The 19,010-nt window shown below is 43.6% G+C and overlaps 2 protein-coding genes across 10 annotated transcripts; both read right to left on the bottom strand.

Annotated features, from left to right (window-relative positions):
* Positions 1–548: 548 nt before the first annotated feature.
* Positions 549–10,944, bottom strand: cabp1a (calcium binding protein 1a). The gene is made up of 7 exons (XM_030059139.1): positions 10,134–10,944; positions 3,532–3,562; positions 3,096–3,239; positions 2,880–2,989; positions 2,694–2,768; positions 2,503–2,575; positions 549–2,369 (listed from the first exon to the last, which is right to left on the bottom strand). Exons 1-7 carry the CDS (start codon positions 10,842–10,844, stop codon positions 2,344–2,346), a joined length of 1,170 nt encoding a protein of 389 aa, XP_029914999.1. The 5' UTR covers positions 10,845–10,944; the 3' UTR covers positions 549–2,343.
* A 1,641-nt stretch (positions 10,945–12,585) lies between these two features.
* Positions 12,586–18,959, bottom strand: asphd2 (aspartate beta-hydroxylase domain containing 2). 9 transcript variants are annotated; one of them, XM_030060413.1, is made up of 6 exons: positions 18,655–18,959; positions 18,251–18,393; positions 18,040–18,131; positions 16,237–17,430; positions 15,726–15,839; positions 12,586–15,445 (listed from the first exon to the last, which is right to left on the bottom strand). In XM_030060413.1, the coding sequence occupies exons 4-6, from the start codon at positions 17,093–17,095 to the stop codon at positions 15,336–15,338; spliced, it is 1,083 nt and encodes a 360-aa protein (XP_029916273.1). In that variant the 5' UTR covers positions 17,096–17,430; positions 18,040–18,131; positions 18,251–18,393; positions 18,655–18,959; the 3' UTR covers positions 12,586–15,335. The 9 variants fall into 9 exon arrangements, with proteins under 9 accessions (XP_029916273.1, XP_029916276.1, XP_029916277.1 ...); XM_030060416.1 differs by having other exon boundaries at positions 18,040–18,143; XM_030060417.1 differs by lacking the exon at positions 18,251–18,393.
* Positions 18,960–19,010: the final 51 nt, after the last annotated feature.

The raw sequence follows: 19,010 nt of genomic DNA on the forward strand, positions 1-19,010 counted from the left end.
GCTGTTTTGTAGGCACAGTGACCATTGTAGAATAAATAGGTGGTGTACATCCATATACACTAGAATTACTCCATACATTTTAAAGACATGTCTATTAAGAGTCTTTTCTAATTAAATAGATTAATTAACCTTTAAATATAATATGATTGTCTTTTAATGAATCTTCAGTCAAAGATAAGCCTTAATGGCTCAACAGGGTTATCTGCATTTCGAGACTTGCACACTGATGTTCCTGCAGTGTTACTGCAGGTAAAACTTGCCCAGCCTGCAGTCTCACCAGACTTGCATATAAATAATAAATATTATGAAGAGATTTGTCCTCAGTAGTTAAATCAGTGAGTGACAGCACACACTAGAGCGCTGTGCTTGCATACTAACGATGACATTTTGACTAGGCACTTAGACGCAGAGCAAGGATGCAGAGAAGTTTGAGATATACGCATAATACAAAAATATCTGTTTACTTTCCCTTTTTGTATGTGGGTTCCCATTTGATGCACAATAAATAAATAAATCACTGAATAAATAAACACAAGTCCATTTTCTTGTACATGTGCTTGTATTTTCTCTTCAACAGTTTCACCACAGAAAAATGGGCTCCGATGTAAACATGTTTTATTTTTCTCTACAGTTATCTTGGCAAGAATTTTTGTTTACTTCATAAGACAAAAAAATGCAAATGTGCATTCTGAATTTCATAAATGTCTCTCTTTGGCATGCATAAAAACTGCTTAGACAACACAGGTTTGTGGAACCTTACCACAACGACAATCATGTTGACATTGACATACAGTACAGGTACAGCATCATCACATCCGCTCTCAACACATTTCACATATGACCTTCCCACTGTGTGATCTTGGGCAGAGATTAGCCTTCCTTAAAGCTGGACTCATGAGTGTGATCATTCAAATCTTTGCTGTATTATATCACATAAAAACAATCTGAGCTGCTCCATTTACACTGAATTGGAAGGAGATTTTGGATTTTTGATCAGAATCCGAGGTGGCTGAGTAACTTTCTGGCTTACAACAGTAAGGAAAACAAAGATGAGAAATAAAGATGATGTAGGCACAAACAATTGCGTGTCAGTCTTCTATTCATTATCAAAGCAGCAGCTCGAGAAAATGTCTTGCAATGACAACAGAGAGAGGAGGGGCTTTACATTATAAAATGCAACCATATGAGTCCAGAGCAGATCAGATGTTTGAGGAAAAAATCTAGTTGACCATCTGGGTCCTTGACTGTTTTAAAGAGGTGGCTGGTAGAAGTGCTGATGCTTTCAAACAGCGCAAGATAAAGAAAAAGCACTACCAGAGCACATTCTTATCTGCACTGGGTATTTCAGGCAATTACTGTTACTACGTGGTCTCGGCTGAGTTTAACAGCATTGTGCATACACGCCCTTCATTACACTCTAATGCGCGGCTGGTAATCAGCTAATGCTCATATGAAAGTGCAAGAGGAGTTCTCAGGGGTAATTCTTATGCTGATCCTGTCAATCTGAAAGCAGAGCAGGTTACTGACGATAAGGTCCTCTGGATTCAAGCTTAAAATAAACTTGTGCATCTTTGCAAATATTGCTTGAACTGCCCTTGATCTCATTAACATGGGAGTGGCACATGTGAAAGGTATTTTAGAGTGCAGTTTCCCTTTAAGCTCAGAGATCTGCTTCTCTCACGGCCTAGGCATCAGACAGCAATGCTTCTCTGGGACTGGGTTAGCACAGTGACATATCACAGATGGTCACACAGTCACAATACAGGTGTGATATTGCCACATGGGTTCCTTGCTGGAGCAACGATGTGACACAAAAGACATTCCAATAAAAGGATATTTTCTAACGCAAACAAAGTGAGCTGGTTGGTAGAAGTCTGCACATGACGAGTGAAAACAAACTCAAATTCTCAACAGTGCACGCATCTTGTACGTCTTATCTAGAGACACTCACTCACTCAACCTCACCCCCCTGTACATCAGAGTGGAGATGGTCTACGAGACACACAGTAATGCCACGTCAAGACAAAACAACAATCTACCCATACAGTAAGTTATATAGTGAGAGTTAAAGTGCAAAAAAAGATAAGTTGGACAATCGTCAGCTAGGCTACAGCAAATTCTGCCTCAGTTGAACTGGAGACTTTTTCAGGAAGAACACTTTTTCAAACAAAGTGTGAGGTGATTCCTCGCTCCACAAAATTCAAGGGGTTATGATTCCAGTATCATTCAGGTGTGGATGGCTCAGAGATCGTAGCTTGTCCTCTGTGGCACTAAGTCGAGTGTAGAGAGGGCAAACCTTCACATTCAGGACTGACAATTTGATGATCAGCCACGCTATCCGTCTTAGCGAGACATCATTCGTACAAACTCTGTGAAAAGAGAGCGCGAGAAAGGCAACATGGACGTCAGTGAGTGCAAAGGGAGTGGTGAAAACTGTAACATTTGTGTATGATTTATATCTATCTATCTATCTATAGTACTGGATTTATGTAGTGGATCTACCTTCAAAGTCAACAAGACCGTCCCCATTCAAGTCGACGTCCCTCAGGATATCTTCTACATCCTTGTGACCCACCTGGAAATACAGAAAAATTGGCAGATGATCTCAGTTTAAAAATATTTTTAAAACCCAGAGGATAGCCATAGAAAAAAATGGTTTATAAACTGTCAGTAACACATGATCCAAGCCTCACCTGTTGGCCCAACAACTTCCTCATCGCCTCTCGCAGCTCAGACGTGCTTATCGCACCGTCTCCATTAGTGTCAAACTGACAGAAAAGGGAGAGGATGGAAGAGAAAACAGAAAAAAGGTCACCGGAACAGGAGGGCAAAAGACAGCAGAGCTCTTGCTCAGTAAATTTCACTCCACAGACTCTCACCTCTTTGAAGGCATCCTTTAATTCCTTTATTCCGATCATGTCTGCAGTTTCAGCAAGTAGTTTGGGGCCCATTAACTCGACAAAATCCTCAAAATCAACATGTCCTCCCACTTCAGAAAAAGAGACAGAGAATTTAATGGGAAATTGCAATGCATGACTCAAGTGTACAGTATGCACATTATTTTCAGGATATACCCAACATAGTTCAGCTCTTACGGTTCATGTTGATCTGCTGGCTCAGCTCGATCAGCTCCATTTCAGTGGGCATGTATCCCATGGTTCTCATACAGTTTCCCAGGTCTTTACAGCTAATGAAACCGTCTTTGTCCTTGTCAAACTCTTTGAAAGCGTCCCGCAACTCTGTTGAGTAATGACACAAAAAATACTGGGGGCACTATTTTACCTCTCTTATTTCACCCGCACACACACACACACACACACACACACACACATACACACACAAACACACACACACACACAAGCCTCTGGCCTCACATCTCACAACTTGACCTTGCTGTCTTTGTTATTTGTATTTATATCCCATGCTGTGTAAAGCGCTGTGACAAACTGTGTTGTTAAAAGCATTTTTTAAACAAATATTACTTAACTTGCCTTATCTTCAGCAAAGAAAGAGAAGCTCAACACGACTTACCATCCATTTCCTCGGGTCTCAGCTCTCTGTCCTGCGGGGAAAGAGTATTTGATCAGTGATGAGAACATAAACAACTTTCAAGCACCTCAAACTGTCAGTCACCACAAATACACCAACAGTACAAGCCCACTCTCACATTACCAAAATAACCTACAAACACACATACCGGTGATGATGCTGTGACTTGAGTCACTGCTGAACCCAAATCAGCGAGTTTCTCCATAACAATCTTCAATCTACTTGTGAATCTCAGGCAAAGGACACCAAGTCACGAAAGGTGTCAACACTGGAACACAGCTCTCTCACATCTCAGTGACACAAGCTCCATGATCTAATAGACTGATCACTATCATGCATGACTGGGAAACACATCTGCCCAGAGTTCACCAAAGAATGTGGCTGTTTCTATTTTTTCAGCCCTTGCTTACAATGAATGCAACCTTTAAAGGGCAGAGAGAGAGAGAGACATATCCCAGAGCCCTCAGGGGTTAACAGCGGGAGCAGCGAGAAGTATAAACACAATACTCACTCTTGACGTCAGACCCAAAGAACTGTCTGACCGGAACCACTGACACAGAAAACACAGCAGGCACATGGGCCCAAAGACGTGCGGCCAGCCAGTCTGACAGACACAACACCTTCAGCAACAAAGGCAATGCATCAGCCAGGTGATAATAAACCTCCTCACTCAGAATTATTATTTTTCACCCACATGGATAATAAATAGCCACGTCCTGATTCATACCCAGCACATAAAGTATTTTTAGGTGCTACTAATTACTATTTGGAAAGAAAATGTGGAAAATTCTTTGATGTTTGCTGGAAGGATAAACATGTTTGAGAAGGCTCCCTAAAATTAGGCTCTTGAGTAGTAATTGAGGTCATGTTAATACTGTTTCCACCAAAATATCCCATGTTGTGCCTTTTGGACAGAGACATCATTGCTTACCCACTGAATATACATAAATATTAAGGATTTTTACTCTTTTTGTGAAATATGCTCATGAGGGGAATATAAGTAGAGATCATAATCACTCATTGATTTCCATTACATATAACTGAAAAAAAAAAAAAAAAAAAACCAAAAAACTGCGACTAGACTAGACTGAATTGGTAAAAACATGGTATTAGTGATCTATCAGTGAGTTGGCCAATAGAATCAATCACAGTTATGTAATTCGGCCTGCTCTGTGTTTTCGTTTGTCGACCGTTCAATCTAAACAAATCACAAAAGAGGAGATGAAGGTAAAGAGAGGCACATGAGTTAGAGAAGGATTCTGAAGTTTTGAGATATGCAAGATGTGGATTGTACAAAATGAACTGCCACTCAGTATCATGAAGATGTTGTTAGTATTTTGCTCAGTCAGTTTATACAAACAAATACAGATATATCTGTGAGAAGCCACCAGTGGACAATAGCATCGTTGCATCACTACAGCTGTTTAACCTTTGACCACAGATTATTATTCACAATCTGTTATATGACTGTACATAGGCTAATAAAGAAGCTGCTATTTTTTCATACATGTCTATCATGTATGCTCATTATTCATTATTATTTCTTTATTAAATTGGCTGTGGTGACACATTCTAATATTAACAGCAAATATAATAGATGCTGTTACACACAGAGGCCCCCATTAACTGCCTCTTGCAACATTGTAGGAGCTTTCAGATTTAATCCCCTGCCAGATCTGAAAAGATCTCTACAGAAAGCAGGTAAAACCACCAATCAAAAGCAGCAGGAGCATAAATAACAAAATATGGCGATAGAAAATAGCTCAAAGATGTCAGCACTAGTGCTGACAGCTGTTTGCACAGCTCATTTGGCAATCATATATTTAGAAAAAGGAAACTGCTTGCGGGTTAGCTTTAATACTTAAATACTAAGACAGCAGTAGATAAAAGAGTTTGTGAGTGTGTGCAGACTTACGTACAGCCAGCCTGCTCTTGGCCACGCCTTTACGCAGGAAGATACAGGTTTGCCCAAGTATGTTGCTCATGAGAGCGAAGTTTTGTGTCATGGACACAAGAGGCTCCTGATAGGGCCCAAGACCCCCTGCCTGGCCCCTCTCCTCACAGGACAGCACCCCTCTGAACCTCCTCTCAGCCTCCTGGAGCATCTTTGCAGAGGGGTGCAGGTAGGGGGGCAGAGACAGTGTTAGAGACCTGTAGCAGCTTTGGAACAGAATGGAAAATAAAAAATACAGGTTGAGAGCGGACGTGTGAAGGAGGATCTGTGTGTCAGTGAATGTAGACTTTCTATATTCTTGACAGCAGACTAAATTCTATGCTACTCAGAGTGCACAGGACCCTGTGTGTGTGCGTGTGTGTGTATGTGTGTGTGTGTGTGTGTGTGTGTGTGTGTGCGTGCATGTGTGAAAGACAAGGGAGGAAAGACAGAGGGATAGAATGTGTAAAACAGAGGAACACGGCGGGAAGGTGAATCCATCCACATCAATAAAATAGCGCGTTGCCAACTTTCCACTCATTAATCATAACAGTTTACTTGCCACATTGTACAGACTGGCACTTCACACCTATACACTGTCACAGGAACAGTAAACACACGTAGAGGCAGAGGAGAGAAAAGATATTGCACAAGGGAGCAGGCTGCACATGTGCCGAGCACAGGACTGAGGACGTTATGCTGGGAAGACGTCAGGAGACACTTCCTTCTGTGAGACATGCTGTCCGTGTTAGAAAATATTTTGTGTTGAGCATCTACAGCCATTATTCTACCAGAAGTTTGACAACTACACTTCAGAGCCACTTGTAGTGAGTGCAGTGGAGGAGCAAGCTTGAATTCCTTGATTACCATCATTACAAACAATCAATAGAATGTAGTGTGAGTCATGTAGACCTAACCGCTTATACTAAACTTAAACTGAGTCTCGTCTATATAATACTTGGAGATTTATCACCATTTTCTATGAAGGCATATCTTACACCTACGCCCATATTTGGATATAATTTGTAACACGTACAACTAGATATATAAGGCACCAGAATCTTGTTGTGGCTTTGAAATACTATGGGTAACATACCAATAAAACATCCATGTGTGCTTTATATCAGCACAAAAAAACAGCGCACATAACCATGTTTTGGAGAGCTACTAAATCAAGCACTGCTGACGACAAACAAATTTTGCATAAAAGTGCTATAACTGCTCAGCTTCCTCCCCCACTAGAATAAGATGCACTTCAGTTGGAGAGGCTTTTATGTGTGTTTAAATAATCATTTCAACTTGGGATCGCACACAACAAATTCCTCCAAACATACACGGGTCCTCTGAGAAAGAGAGGGTGCTACATGCTGTGAGAGCACAGTGCATGACGCCGATGACAATCTTACCTTCCTATGTGGCGATTCTATGCAGTTTCCCATACCACAAGTGACAAGAGTTGCTAAAAAAGAGCATGTGGGCTTTCCTTCTGGCAGGATGACAGTTTGGGTTTGAAGAGGAGAGCTAAGTCTGATTTCAGCTTCAGCAAGACCCATGAAGACAGGGGAGCTCACCTGTGCCTACAACTGGACTGCACGGTACCGCAATGTAATGTGAATGACACTAACAGTAGTAGGGGTAATAACATGAAGGGAGAGAGGTGGAAAAGAGAGAGAGTGAGAGAGAGAGAAACTGGATGAGGGAGGGAAGTAGAGCAAGGAGGGAAATGGAGTTGTGCCTATTATAGGGAAAAAGGATGTTCCACTGTCTGCTAGTTATTTTCATCCAACTGCCACAGCCGCCAAACTATTATAGTTCTTCAGTGAGCAGCAGGGAAAATAAGGCATATCTTTAGAAGGATCAAGCAAAATAGTTGAACGATGAGCAGGAAATGGGGTGAGGGGTTGGACGTTCATGCATGTAAACACAGTAAGCTATTCAATAAAGCTGCACCTGACGAGTGGGCGTTGCTTTAGGCTCACAGACAAACATTGCAAGGCGTTCATTTTTCTCGGTGGGAATGTGTACGAGGCAGGTTGACAGGGAACACACTGTTTGCATTGGCCTATTTCCAGTCCTGCCGTCCTTCTCACCTGCACTCTCCCTCCCCGGCGCTTTAGCCAAGCACCGAGCTGTCCAGTCGTATGTAAAGACTGCGTTTGAATTCATATGTTAGTATTCCACAAACAAACAAACAAACAAACAAACAAACCACAAAATGATTTTCTACTCGGCTGCAGATGGGTGGATCTAGGCTTTTGTTTTTCTTGCCTTCCATTACCTCCACCTACCCCCCACCCATCATCCACTGCCCTTCTTAGGCAATGACAAGGTCACTCTGACTAGCAGGCTCATGGAGCCAAGAGGAAAAGGGGCAGAGACTGAGAAGGGCAGGAATAAATGGCACTGTTTTGATACTAGAAATACACTTCGTTACAGTCCATCAGTTACAGTGCTTTCTGGTGAAAAGAGTATATATCTACTTTAAGAGGTGTACAAAAATTACAATACAGCGCGCCATTTGGCTAATGAAGTAACCTTTTTCCAAATGCAACCAGCTAATGAGGAAATGCTTCTTCTTAATGGGGGGTTTAAACAATTTCTGTCCCCATGTGCCCGGTCGGCCATCTGTTTTTTCATGCATTTCTATTGTGAGCCGTCCAGAAATCTATAAATTACTGAGAGCCAGCCGAACAAAGCAATAACTGTTTGTTTTGTGTGCCTTGTTCAAACAAAATGCCACAGGCAGTGTGTCAAACCGTGTGTTACATTTCTCTCTCTGTCATTCAGCTCCTTTGCCTATAGCTGTCTCATCAAAGACCTTATCCAGGTCACGCTAATGTTTTTACAGGCCTGCTCACAGACTGACTCACAGGATATTTGTAGAATAGACTTTCATCAAACAAGTACAATGGGATTGCTTCCTTTGAGCCCCAATGGCAGATCTCTGTGTTTCTATATTGAGCCCATTCACTGGCCAAGGTTCAGAAATCAGGAACCGGATTCGTTCTCATCTTAAAATCTTCCTGGACACCTAACATGAAAGCAACATCATTACCAACACAAACTCTGAATGCTTATGGCAGAGATTGGAAAGATTCCCTCATATACCACATTTTGTTATATCGGGGTTTTTAGCAGCCAAGTGAGTGTTCTCACCAAAAGCAATTTCTTTAAGAGTCCTGCAGCTCTATGGGTCAAAATGATGCAAGTAAATGCCACTGATGAGAATACAAGCTTAATATACCATCAGCTGAACTCTTTATCCTCAAACATACATGTTTTATGTATATAGCTTTGTGGTGATTGATTCAAAGTGTTCCTTTCATCATCATAAGGGACATCAAAGTGATTTCCTTCAAAGAGAGAAATAACTACAATCATTATAATCAAAATAATGCGGCATTGTGCAAATATATTTGTCTTTGACCACATACAAATTAGCACTACAGAGATTTCTACATCACTTTATCAGCCCCCGGCACAAACACTCATACATAATAAATGAATATGTAGAAGATACTTTTCCCTCCATAAGTCTGTCCAGTGAGAGCAGCATTTGCAGATTGCATCACACACACCACTTTATCCTATATCGATTGTAGAATGGACGTCACTGAAGACATAAACCACAGTAAACCACTTTGCATTTGTGCGCAGCCGTACATTACTTTCGCAATAAAAACAAGCATTTAATCTTGTAGTTCATTAGCAAAACAGTTCTATAAGGCAAGCTTCAGTACTTCAGGGGTGCATTGACTTTTAGTACAAATGAACATTTTCTGAGTGAGGTTAAGCCAGCACAAAAAAAGAATTAGTGTTAGAAAACTGCCCATTCAGAAGCCTGTCAAAGCAATTCAGTACTTATGAAAAAGACTTACAGTAATCCCACAATAAATTTTAGGACACTGTATTAGCATTGCAAGAAAACTATTATAGGAGACAAAAATGCCAGAAAATACCCTAAAATGACTGTAAACCCACAAGGAAATACAACAAATCCCAAAGGAAGATCATAGCAATACCACAGGAAATAATATACCTGAATACAATAAAACAGACTTAAATAAAAATATGGTAATTATAACCCTCAGTACATGTCAGGCCATTTAGATTTTCTTCAGGTTAAGTCATAAGCTCAAATGAGTATTTTCTGTTGGCTCTTATAGCTTTATATTTTAACTGAAATGTTACTATTTCAGTGCTTTGGCAATGCAAGAAATCTCTTTATACTGCCAATAAGGCCTATGTGATTTTTTTTTTTTTTTTTTTTTTTTTTTTTTTTTTTTAAAGGAGGGGGATTTTGACACATTAAATAAAAACTAAACTAAAGACTCACTAGAGTTACTTGGTATTACTTCCTGAGGGCCCATGTTGGATGTATTAAGATGATGTAACACTGGGATTGGGGGTTCAGGGGGTCGGGGGTCACATCTTGTCAGGGGCCCCAGGATGCCATGTAGGACCCCTGCATGTTGAACACACTGTTTCTAGATCTCTAGAAATACAAGTGTGCTGATTTGGGCTTCATTAAGTCATGCCCTAACAAGGCAACCCAGAGAAAACAATTCAGTGCGACTTTATGTTTTAGGTAGCCTATTTTGTAGGCGACTATGCATTGACCTGATGATCTATAACTTGTAAAGGGCCTTACCTGCCCGAAGAGTGAATTGAGGATGGTGCGCAAATTGACATCGGACGCAGAGGACGCCGCACTGGACCTCCGGGAGCGGCGAGAGGACCTGCTGGACAGCGGGACCAGGGAGCAGGAGGACGGGGACGGGCTGCTGACCTGACCGCCGCTGTTGGACAAACTGGCCCCCTTACGGTCCCTCGGCTCAAAGAAGGACGCCGTGTCGTCGTTGCTGTCCGACAGAGAGGGGACCCTCGGGACTGTGCGGGTGTGTGTGTGGCAGCGACGGTGATGTTCCGGTTCTGGGGATCCTGCCGGCGGTGGGTCCTCCCGGTTTGGCTTCCTGCGGTGGTGCCGGTGTGTGGGTTTGGATGCCCTGCAGCGCTCCCTCATACCTCGGCTCGCCTCGCCGTTAGGCTCAGACGGGTCGGGAACTTGGCTGTGAGGGGCATGGGATCTGCTCTTGCACCGGGTCGTTGCATTAGTATTACTACCCCGGTTGTTGAGGAGAGACGGGTGGCACAGGGGTCTCCGGGCACTGACGTCGCATTCAGCCGTCCAGAAGGACTCCTCGGCGGTGCTACCGCTCTGGAGAGCAGCGGGACGGTGGTGATGCTGGTGCTGGTGCTGATGGTGACTTCTCCGGCTTTCAGGGAGGTGTGTCGGTCTCCTCGCCGAGGATGATTTCAGTAAAGAGGTTGTGGATTCGGATTTTGGGAAGGAGGAGCTCATCGCTGCGGATCTGGCTTTGTCTGTGTCTGTGGGTTGATCACTGACAGCCTAGATTGTCGTTTTCTGTCCATTGTCGACCCATAATCCGCAGCACACCCTGCCCGCGTTAAGTTACATTTCACCACCTGATTGCTGCGCGGCAGCGCGGCCGGAGCGCGCACAGACAGCGGAATAGGGGGCACACACGTCCCTGCAGAGCGCGTCACCTTTTCATTGATGTGAACGCTAGTCTCTGACATCTCGACAATGATGGGGGTGTGGAAGATAGTAGGCTACACCAAGGGTTCGCAAACTTTTTCAATGCAAAGGACCTACCATATAGATAGGTCTAATACATTACACCACAGACACCCGCTCCTTACCCATTTTTTTCCCGAAGACTTTATCCCAAGGAATTGAGATGTCATTATAATGTATGCCTGCAGAGAGAAACACAAATGCAGTAGGTCCACAGTGAATAGTGAAAGCTGTGATGAAAGCATTGATCCTCATATAATGTCTGGTTATGCCCATTTGCAGGTGACAAAAATGTATTGGGACCCTTGCACTCCCCTCGTGGACCCCTAGAGGCCCCCGGACCTCACTTTGGGAACCGCTGGACTAGAAAATAAGGAGGTGACTGATAAGCAGCCCTAGCCTATAATTTTTTTTTGCGTCTCTGCACCCCCTATGCCTGTCTGATTATTTTAACTTCTATGATTCACTGATGTCTGTGTCTATTTTTCAGTGGCCTAATATCTCTGTACAGGCCTCATAGCTCCAAGCTGTTCCCAGCATGCAACACCTCTCTCTCACACACACTCACTCTTAAACACAGATATACTCACCTCTGTGGTATAAGTATCCTAGCCTTTGTTTAATTCAGGACAGTGCCACCAAATATTTCTGTCACATCCACACATTAGTGCAGCCTATTTAAATGGGTTCTGTGTTATTCTTACTGTTTGGTGCCATGCACTTCCATCTGTCAGGGGATATTTTAGACTTAAACATGGACAACAAAATGCAGTAAAGAAAACTCAGAACCTTGAATTTTGCTACATGATGAGATCAGAGGAAGCAAAGTCTTTCCCAGTGAAGCATGTTAAGGTAACGAAAGCAATTTGTATTGTGGTTCAAGTTGCATAGCTGCACAGCCAGCAGCAAGGCCAATAAACGAACCCATTCTTAATTTATAAGCTTCACAGTCGCTCTTATTAAACATGATTAAACATGAATTTTCTCTCTCCTTTTTTTTTTGCCTCCGTCAGCATTCAAGTGCTTTGTCTCCGTGTTCTTCTGAGGCAGCACAGTTCTGACTGAAAATAACCACTGTTATATGGAGAAAACAGTGCTTTGAAAATGTCACTGCATGCCTACGCCTCCCTGTGCCATTAATATAAAACTACATCTGGTTGCAAATAAGCAACACAAACGTCCTCCCCTCATTTTACACTGTAAAGCCCATTGTAAACACTGAAGTGGCACATTTCTAGGAAGAGCTACAAAAAAAAGACTTTGTTTTGATTCTTTATTCTTCTTTATGACTGAACTCTTCAACCTTTGCAGTGTTTTTGTAGTTCTTCAGACTTCACGCTTTGGAAGGAAGAAAAGGTAGCAGTGTCAAACAGTAGTTTACTATATATGGATTGTTGATTGATTCAGCCGAATGGGCTAAAAATAAACTCATACTCTACAGAGGCGACATCTTGTTTCATATCTGTTGGATCTGTGTAATAGTGAGGCTTCTGACAACAGCTGGTTAAATAAGATTGGCCATTTATTAAATGTACAGAAATACTGTTCAAAATCCACACAAGAATGAGTTAAAGGCCCAATCCTTAATCCAAATGTAAACGAAATGGTAGCCCCATCATATCTATAAAGCTAATGCATGGGGAATGACAATTTAAATATTCTAACGTGGACTGACAGCACTCTTGATTTAGACCTATTTATGGACAGCTCAATGTGAGTGTCATGTGTTTTGATGTTGTAAACAGTTTGAACATGTTCATATTGTTTGTAAACATTAGATATGAATAGCTTGGCCTCTTGAATTGCGATGGGTTGACAAAGCTTCAAAAATGTTATATTCCATTTGCAACAACACCTTACCCGAAGATTGTGCGCATATGTCGATGATATGCTGTTTACGAATTAAGGATTGTGGCTTTAATAATGGATGCCGTTACCATATGGTGCTGCAAAATTACAGAATGTTTCAACAGAAAAAAACATCACCGAACAATAGCGATATCACTTGATAAACATATTCTAGAGCCTACAAATTGAATCTATCAAAATGACCTCTTCATGGTTGGTTTTTTGGGAGCGGAGAATGAAGTGCGGTCACTTTACCTGGAAATCAAGACAACACAATACCTACAGCGTTTAAGACAATCATTTCAAAACATGTCAGATTGTATCAGTTTTACTCCAACCCTATTTACAGAAATACAAACCTGATATCAAATACAAGCAATTTACAAGAATTTAGTAAATTTACCAAAAACACTTCTCCGGTGTTACAGCACAGGCCGACTCACAAGATCTGATCTAAAAATGTGCTTCTCTAACCACGTCTTGTGAAAGCAGGATCGATTTTTCAAAAGGAGAGCACAATAAAGTATCACACACCGGCAGGGTTAATGTCAGAGATAAGGGCTGTGTCCGTAAAACATTCATGTGATGTCAGACATTGGACCTCACTTATCAAGCAAGATATGAGCAAATTCATTCAGAAATTGCTTGGGAAATGCTAAACACAACACAAAGGAGGTTTAAGGATATGAGATTTTCTGGTAAACATTCTAACACTGTGTGTGCACATGCAGCGACTATCATGACGAATAGACAAATTTAGATATCTGTTGCCGTTTGATCAGCATGTTATAAGAGCCTAAGTGTGTCACTTAAGTAGCTCAACCTCAAAAAATAGCCTCACAAAGTGACCCTTGCTTGTTGAACTACAGTCTCTCACCCAAATCAGGCAACATCTACTTACTAATGAGGAAAAGATGCAACTAGATGTTTTTGTTATCTAATGTGATGTGATGTTTGAATTGTAAACCTTAGTCCAGTAGGCCTAAATGCAACCACCACTGTAGAGCTAATGCCTACTACTAAACTTTGGCTTTGTATCATTCACATTCACTTCAAATATTTCCTCTTTCTGCAAGCAGGAGATTGTCTGTCCATTCATGGCTATTGAAATAGTCTACATTATGTTATAAATGTGACAGTGGGTGTTTTGGTAGTGTATCAAGGTAAATGTGCAAACCCACTGACAATCTTTTTTGTCATGTTATGAATCAAAGTTTGAACATCCACTATCGATAAAGGATGACTGGGTATGTTGAGTAATACAAAAAAAGTGAATACTTCTTCCATTCTCAGCTTCCATCCACAGCAATGATCGAACATCTCATAGCCCTTGCAGAAATGTAGGTGTTATACTAAGTGTGAAGCAATTAGTATTATGTGTTATATGTCAGCTAAGTGTTAAGTAATAAGATCATTAACTTTAGCAAAATGTTTTCTTTAAGGGTTACTCCATCTTTCATAACGCCTGGCTAGAGTTCGGGACCATAAACGCCTCATCGTTGATTTTAATTCATGTACAGCTAATAGAACAAGCCGCCCTGCAATAAAAGGACCATGTACGACGTGAAGCACAACAGCAACAGAGTGACACTTTATTGCGTGGCTTGTTAAAGACTTGGACATGAGTCAGTCATAATGTAATGTGCTCGCTACCGGCATTGTTAAACCAAACCAGGCCGCAATGAAAAACACAGATAGGCATCATAAATAACTGATACGAGGTGCATATCGAAGCTCAACTTGGCCCAGAATTTCTTCCAGTCATTATGCGACTGATAAACCACTGGAGGGAACATTTGCCAGACTCAAAGATAAAGGAAATTTCATATTGAAAATTTGATGGACATCTAAATAGGTGGTCACTTCTCCTTCCTATGATTTGATTTAATAAAAGGCTAAATATAGTTTGTGGTGAGCGATTACAAGGATATAATTTTTCAAATGATCCTATCAGATCATTTATCATATGAGAGGTGATGGGACAATTAGCTATCGTTTGGATTCAAAATTAAATAAAAACAACAGATGTGCAGAAGGATTCCCCTGCCACTGCATTAATGAGTGTCAATAAAATGGCTACAGAGCGAGTGATGGACCTACTCACATTTGTCAGGGAAATGAAAGTTTTTGGAGCAAGCATGGCTGCGTTTTACATGTAAATACACAAGCAACATATGAACAAACGGATAAAAGAGGCCCACTGTTTGGTCAGTCTATAGCTGCTAAGAGGACTTACAATGAGCAAGAGAAAATGACAGAGAATATGTACACAGTGAATGTGAGTGTTGGGCTGGAGGCTGAAAAAGAGTTGCTCCCCAATCCTACAGACACTGCTGCTCGCTAAATGTCACCCGTCTCTTGCTTGGACATGGTTTCCCACTCACGCCTGTTTTCCTCTTCCTCCTCTCAGCGGCCGGGGGTAAAAATGTAGTCCAAAGCCTGCCTCTCTGCAGCGGCCACGTTGGGGTGCCAGAGGTCCACCATGAAGACGACCCTGGGGCCGTCCTCTGCGCTGCCTGGACACACAGAGGCAAAAGCAGCAAAAAGATCAAGAACCCTGTCTTGTCATGATCCCTAACAGTGAAGAGGTCATGCTCGGATCAAGTGGGCAAAACTTGAAACAAATCACATTCGGCAATTTGCTTTTGCTAAAACGTTTGTGGCTTTTCTCCTCACTTTTTCTTTTGGGGAGGAAAGTAAAAACTTGGGGTTTGCCATTTTTAGGTCAATCCTCTTTCAAGGAACAAAGCAAAGAGACAGAGTGCAATAAAACATCCATTTTTAATCCCGTCTTACCCTCATGGAAGGCCCTGTGGAGGAAGGAGTCATCAAAAAGGAGACAGCTGCCCTCAGACCAGCACTGCGGCTCTCCGCCAACCACAAGCTCACAGGAAGCGGGCACTCTGAGACCTGCAGGGGAACGCAAATAAGTCCGTCCACATATGTGTGTCATGACACTCTGCTGGTTGATGTCACCTTTCTGAGCATCTCAAAGGGGCACAGCTGGAAGCAGAATTACAGCTCAGGTGCACATGTGACAACAGAACAAAACATTTCATGGCTTAAGCTCGTAGTTCTCAACCATGGGTCATCACGACCGAAGAGTAATCAGATTTTCCCTCCAACTAAACACCACAGCCGCTGATTCCACTGATTAGTTTCTCCTGTCTGGTTGAGGTGTGTTAACCAGTGGAATCAGCCGCCGTGGTGTTTAGCTGGATTGCCAACCTGCAGACTCTTGGGCCTCAATACAGTTGAGGACCATGGGCTGGAGAAGCTCTCTCCCTCCCAACAGTTCACCTCTTACCCAGGTGGCAGCGCAGCCTGACATTGGTCGGTCCGTAATGTTCGGTGATCAGAGCTCCGGGTGTCAGCACAGAGAAGCAGGCGTTTCCAAATACGTTGTTGGCAATGAAGGTGCGCAGCTGGCCCAGCACCCTCCAGGCTCGTGGACACCTCCTGACGTTGAGCGCCAGAGGAGTGCCTTGGTTGACCAGGTAGTAGGTCCACCACTGGCCGTGAGGGGTGCTGTTGGCTTTCCATCCTGGAGGGAGGGAGGAGCCGCCCCGGGCCGGAGGGTGGTGGTAGATGTTCTCAAACTCGGCCAGGAGTGTCGGGAAGCTCCGCTCCAGCAGCTCCACATCGTGCCGCTGCACATCCCGGGAGAAGAAAGGTGCCGAGGGCAGGTCCGGGAGGAAGAAGACCTCCGGCCGCTGGATGGTGGGTCGGCTGCTGAGGTACCGGCCTTGGTCGCGAACCCCTTTGTGCACCCGGCCCATGCCTGACCAGGTGTAGCGTTTGGCGTAATCCTGCAGACTGTGGTACAGTCTCTGGTTTAGCCCCTCTCCGCTGGCGGTGCAGCGGAAGCACTCTGAGGACTGGCAGTAAGCAAAGCCGTTCTGCTCTTCCACCGAGGACTTCCGCCCTTTCCTGCCGCAGCCCTCTGAACTGATCAAGGCCCCTCTGACCCCTCTCATATGGCTGTGGTCTAAGCCGTACCTCCTGCGCAAGGGGTCAGAGCCGTGCTCTCGGCCCATCCTGTAACAATACCAGGCAAAGAGCAGCAGCACACATATGGCTGTGGCAAAAGCACAACACTGACACTCCCTCACACACTGCATCCCTCCAGCCAGTATCTCCCTCACCCTCTCTAGTGACCACTCCATCTCGGCTCTTCTTGAAATCGCTGAGTCTGATGGAAAGAAAGTGCTGATGAAAGATGAGTTAACGCGTCTTACTTGATGCTGATTGAAAGAGGCCTTAAAGCACACACGGGGTGTTTGTGAATCTAGTGTCAGGCAGCTCTTATCAGCCCCCCCTACTGTAAACAGTCTGCTGATTTGATATGACACATTCGGTCTCCAGTCCTAACATTTCTGCATTCAGGGATGAGGGGAGGTTTTTTCTCGCATGGTGTCTGCCTGTGCGGTATTTGTGCTGCTCCCTCTCTTGTTCATTCAGACAAATGCAGACAGACACCGCACCTTAGGGTATCTGTGGTCTGGAAAACAGAGAAAGAGAGAAAAAGAGAGGGGGAGAGAGGGGGCATAAGGGGGAGAAGAAGACAATGTGATTAACAACATAAACGCTGCTATGTGATATTACCCATTCTGATTCTGTTTAGTAATGTTACACTGTTTGCAGGCAAAATGAGTTCATCTGATTGCTCGCAGATCCCATTACACAGCCGCGTTGCTTTGACACGTCTGTGACACATCTTCCTCTTGAGGGTTTGACAGAAAATACCCTTCCTCTGTGCAGCACATCTAAAAAAACACCTGCTGAAACTCACCCACACACTGTGGACTTCAAAATGACTGCACCGCGCGCGCATACACACACACACACACACACACACACACACACACACACACACACACACACACACACACACACACAAAACACACACTTTGAAGGCAATTTGGAATTCAGCTTTCCACACACCCCTGTACTGCACTGTATAAAACCATGAGTCATGGGCACATTGCTGCATTTAACACAAATCTCCATCTCTTCTCTTTCCTTTGCGCACCACGCACACACACTCGCGCGCACACACACACACACACACTCGGTGAATTATGTAAACGTAAACAGTGTTGATACCCACCCACATTTATAATAGACATTCATAGGTTGCTCAGCTGTAGGCTGCATAAATGGGTCCTCGGGGGGGCTGTAGTCTGTGTAATCGTATGCTGCCTAAGTAAAAAACTGGATTACATGGGCATGATTATATAATGATAATGGACCAGCAGCCAAAACACGAGGAGTCTATGCAATGCGTCAACAGTGATCATAACTCCACAATGGTCTCTCACCAAAAATGGTCGGGTGATCCTGTTCCAACAGATCCCCCCTATATCCTCTCTGACAGCAACAAGACGCCCCCACATTCCTCTTTGCTGCTTTTAGGACGGACTGACTCCCGTTATCTAACACCACCTTTGGGTAAAGCGAACCCCTGTGAAATAGGCACCCTCTGCTATTGTTCCACCGCTAGTGCGCCTCATTGGCCAACTGGGTCCATGAAATCTGTCCATTATACGCCTCGCTGGGCTGCAGTCATCAGGCCAAGGTGTCATGTCAGGCCATACAAACAGATGGCTATAACGCTGGTAAGCTATACTACGGTAAATAAGCAGACGGCACTAACAGAGTTCGTGACTTCTTGCCTAGGCTGCTCGCTTGGTGTGTTGATTCGTGCACAGGTTTGCATCCATACCTACTCAACATTCATGACTGTGGCCAGTGGAGAGGAAGCAGAGGCGCACAGGTGTTTCTCCAGGCGAAGCTGCGCACCACTGCAGTGCAATGGGTAGACGGCTGCCACTCGCAAACATTATAGGAAATATATCCAAAAATGCACAAGAGGAGTCCTAACTGAAATGAGCACGCATCTTATTCCACGACAAATAAAAGTAAAGCAGCCCTACCGACGGCTGGAAACCCTCCCTGCTGGTGATGAACAGCAGCGGCGGACTGAGGCTTCTGACAAAATTGTTATAAATACTGGAGCTCCAACAGGGAAGCCGCCTCACCGCCAAGCTGCCGGAACAGTACACAGCAGCGCTTCCGGCC

The sequence above is a fragment of the Myripristis murdjan genome, chromosome 9 (genome assembly GCF_902150065.1).
Source record: "Myripristis murdjan chromosome 9, fMyrMur1.1, whole genome shotgun sequence".
NCBI classification, from domain to species: domain Eukaryota; kingdom Metazoa; phylum Chordata; class Actinopteri; order Holocentriformes; family Holocentridae; genus Myripristis; species Myripristis murdjan.